This window comes from Rhagoletis zephyria, unplaced genomic scaffold (assembly GCF_001687245.7).
Source record: "Rhagoletis zephyria isolate East Lansing unplaced genomic scaffold, Rhagoletis_zephyria_1.1 Rzeph_scaffold_00124, whole genome shotgun sequence".
In the NCBI taxonomy this organism is placed as follows: Eukaryota; Metazoa; Arthropoda; class Insecta; order Diptera; family Tephritidae; genus Rhagoletis; species Rhagoletis zephyria.
In genome coordinates this window covers 414,379-418,734 of record NW_016157208.1, presented here as the reverse complement: position 1 = coordinate 418,734, position 4,356 = coordinate 414,379, and the positions used below count along the sequence as shown (strand labels likewise).

The following is a 4,356-nucleotide window of genomic DNA, read 5'->3' as shown; positions in this document are numbered from 1 at the left end:
CAGGCGTTTTTGTTTACATTATCTATAAATAAGACTGTGAAATGCACTGAATACAATTTATTCTTTTTATATAAAATTAATAGATGTATGCACATAGATACATACATAGATAAAATGTGAAGTTACATAAAAAAGATGATTTTATTATTGCACTCATTTTTACTAACTTTTTAAAAAAAGGTGCATATGTTGTCTCGAATTCAATTTGCTATGGAAAGATAAGCTTTGTTCTTTCCCTCCTCTGACGGCTTTCAAAATGGGATTCATTTGCGTTCAAATCTTCCACTCTGTAGTAAATGCAAATGTTGTGGAGTGCTCAAACAACGTTTATAATTTCACTGACTTTAAGCGATGAGTAATATAGTTCAAGATGAATTCCTTATGACCCTTCACTCATCTGAAAAAGAACAAACATGTCCCTAAATCTCCGCCTTTCACCTTCCGCATCAGCAATCTGGGACTCGTTCTTCTCTTCAAGCAATAACGCCGCGGCTATGGATTTCATTCTTATAATTATGCATCCACTTAAATTTTATTTTTAAATTACAGTGATGCTAGGTATATTTAGTTATTTAAAAATATTTACAAACTTTAACTTCATATGCTGCTATAGTTTGGTGGCAAATATTTCTTTGTTTTGTTTCGATTTCACACATTCCTAGGCAAACAGCTGATTTCGAAAGATGTTTTCTCTCTTCCTCTTCTTCTTTCGTTTCGATCGTAACGCAGAATACCTAAGTTCGATTCCAGCGGAGCGGAATGCGGGAACGTAATCGAAATGCAGAATATGGCTGAATGAAAAGTGCTTGTCTTCCACGCTAATAGTGAAATGTGCTAATCTTCCACGCGAATAGTGAAATGTGCTACTCTTCGTAAGGACCGACGATATGTACACGTATTTTTTTTAACAAACCTTCTTGGAGAGGACTTATTTGATTTGTAAAAGCCGAAAAAAAAACATTTGCTTAGTAAATAAATTAAAAATTTTTGTGGCTCACTTAATTTCAACCGTTTTTTCCTTTGTTTTTAAAAATTATAAAAATGAAATTGAGCGAAAACAAAACGCAAAGCCAAATAAAACTAAAAGAATCAACATTGAACTGCGTCAAAATGAAAATAAGGGAGCACGAGTATCGACGTGAAGCAAAACTCTGGGAAGACAATACCTGTAATTATTGTACCATGCTCTAAAGGATGGTTCTTCCGAGAGCAATGTCAAATTCAATTTTGAGTGTAATATTTTAACATAACTTTGCGTGAACCTATCCTTTTTCATGTTTATCACTTTTCGAAATTTTCTTTCGTTAATATGCGTATATCTATCTATCAGTCTTTCTTAGTTCAAAAATTCATCTTATTCATAAATGAAAAAAAACGATATTAAATGAAGCATATACAGTTTTTTCATGCCAAGGATGAATGATTTTTCCAAAGGGCTAAAAAGGGGCTAGGGGTAATTTTAAATTTATGTGGCCAAAAAAAGTATGTGGGAGCTAAATCTAGCCACCAAAGGGCTAAAACGACGACGGTGGCGATTGTCAGAGTCCCACAGCAGATTCAAACCAAAAATAAAAATTACTAATGTTGGTTTCCTATTTTTTCATTTTGTAGGGGTATGTACATATGTAAAATTCTCTAAAAAAACTCATATGCCCAATATGCATGTTGGTCTAACCATCATACTACTATTAATGGTAGTTATGAATATACAGCGCGGCGACGAATAACTGTTACCCAGGTTTTTTCGAGAAATAAAAAGGTCCTTTACAGATTTTGCGAAAAAAGGATTTTATTGTTAATTTTCCAGATTTTACTTTAGTTGTGTCAATTAGTTTTTAAATTTTAATCATTATTTACATTCGTCATATGCCCAATATGCATGTTGGTCTAACTATCATACTACTATTAATGGTAGTTATGAATATATATACTTCAAATCCGTTTCAATTCCTTAAAATGGTTGATTACATACTTTTGGTCTACATTAATTTTTTAATGTAAACTAACTTTTTTATTTCTAAAATACGCCCCTATTTTGAGTTGCATTCGATCTTTGACTTTGGTCGAAAGTGCTGATCGAACGAATTTTCATTTGGTATTATGGCGCTCATTCGATGAAGAACAGCACTATTGTGAATTTCGTTTAGGTTGTTCACAATAGTATATTTTCACCGCTGAGAAGCACTGTTTACAAATCGAGCAAACTAAATGGTGTGCTTATACATATGTACATATGTAAATTTGTGCAAATTAAATTGAAATAATAAAGAAACAGAGTTTATAAAAACGTAGTAAAAATTCGTACAACGGAGTTCTGCTTCAACGATTCGTTAGAGGATGAGAGCTTAGAAAACTGGCCAGGAGCAGAAAACGTTTAAGGGAGTTTAAGTGCAGTCTTTCGAATATATTTTGACGTACAATATATTTAAGAAATTGTATGATCCAAATCTATTATAAAAATATATTAAAAATATAAACAGCTCCATGATTTTGTTCTCAGAGATCGTGCCAACAGCGTATTGGGATTTTCTTTCATAAGTAAAACCAGACTTTCGAGCGTATGTTTAGTATTCACGACGTTAGAACTGCATGAAATTAATGAAAATTGTTTAAAATTAGTGTCTAGGTGCCAAAAAGTAAGAAAACAAATGCAAAATCATACAATTTTTTAAATTTTCTAACACTTCGATCGATACACCAACGAAAGCAAAATTCTGTTCCGACAGAAAATTCGATATTCAACGAAAATTTCGACACGCTTGCATAGCTCATAATACGAATTTCACTTTCGATCTTCGATAGCCAGTGAAGATCGAAAATCGAATGCAACTCATAATAAGGCCCATAATAAATGCCATAATGTGCCTTATGAATAAAAACTAGGCAATTGCTCTTTCTTAAAATTGTAAAAGGTCTGAAATTTTAAGAAAAATCAATTGCTTAGTTTTTATTCTAACGGCGCAATCTCAAGAATTTTTGTTCAAACGATACGTTTCAAAGCACCCCTGTCGATGTCATAATTCAAATTAGTTGAACAGAATTTCGCAGTAATTTCATTTCATTTCATTTATTATAAAATATAACATTAGCACAATAAGATCCCAATGATCTTTTATAGTACAACTGTAACTTATAATAAAGAATTACAATATGTAAATGTTTAAAATTAAGTAATATATAAGTCAAAAACAGGAACAACAAAAACTTACAAAACTCTATAGAGAATCACAGGTGGAGCATAAGGAAAAACATACGAATAATGTATTGACTACCCTACACCTAACTAGATAGCGAGCCTCAGAGGAAAGGGTATAACTTTGGATATGAAATAGCATTTAACGAAAATAAGAATACAAAACACTCTTAAAGTTGCTTATGTTCAAACTATTACGAATATGAGATGGAATCGAGTTCCAGGTGCGAATAGCATTAACAAAAAATAGTCTTGCAGATGTTAGATAATTATAGTTGGGCACTTCCCAACTTAACTGGCAATTTTGGTCACAGCATAACGAAATCACAAAACACAGCACTTGCCTACAAATCTAATTACACTCTGTCGTCAATATACACAAAAACTAAGTGCTCAGTAGATATCCAACAACAAAACAATGTAGTGTATGAAATTAAATGTAAGGGAAATGAAATTGAGGAATGCGAAAAAGTGTATATTGGGACAACTAAGCGGCCTTTAGGTGTTAGACTAGGCGAACATGAAGCAGATATAAGAAAACAAAAAAGCAGTACAGCATTATCACAACACATCATAACAAGTGGACATACAGCTGATTTCGCAAACACAAAGATTATCGACAAAGAAAGAAGGGAGTCAACCCGATATACACTAGAAAGCCTTAGGATAATGCAAAGAAGGAAAAAGACAATGAACAGAAAAGAAGATACGGACAACATTGCGGCCGCTTACATTTCTTGTTTATGATTAGAAATAAAAATGTTTATTATTTTAGTATTGACAAAGCTACCACAAAAGATGGTACAGATGCGCTGTATTTAGGTGTTAATCAAAGTTCGTAAACATTGTGAGTTTTTTGTCCTCAAATTGTTGTTTATAATTTTTAATTCCATATATGTATATGTATGTTTGTATGCTATATTCATTAATTTTTAATTACAATGAGCCTTTGTATTTTTGGTTTGTGGCAGATTTAATAAAGCTGGGATTGCCCCTGAAGATGCTAAAAATGTTTTAGCGAAACGTTGGGCCAGAAAGTGGAATAATGTAGTTTTATTCGCACTAAAAACATAGATCAGACAGCCTGGTAACATAATATTTAATAAATTACGAACTGATCGGACAATAAAACATGAAATATGAAATGTTTGAGTTACAAGTTG

The 4,356-nt window shown here is 32.3% G+C and overlaps 2 protein-coding genes across 3 annotated transcripts in view; both read right to left on the bottom strand.

Moving 5' to 3' along the window:
- Nucleotides 1–4,356, bottom strand: part of Hibch (3-hydroxyisobutyryl-CoA hydrolase) — an 89,732-nt gene that overhangs the window by 27,670 nt on the left and 57,706 nt on the right. The gene's annotated exons all lie outside the window — the stretch shown is intronic.
- LOC108379735 (uncharacterized) overlaps nucleotides 3,272–4,356 on the bottom strand; it is a 4,256-nt gene continuing 3,171 nt past the window's right edge. The window contains exon 2 of the mRNA XM_017636091.1: nucleotides 3,272–3,476. Within this exon, the coding sequence (XP_017491580.1) occupies nucleotides 3,336–3,476 (141 nt within the window). The 3' untranslated portion in view covers nucleotides 3,272–3,335. The remainder of the gene's footprint in view (nucleotides 3,477–4,356) is intronic.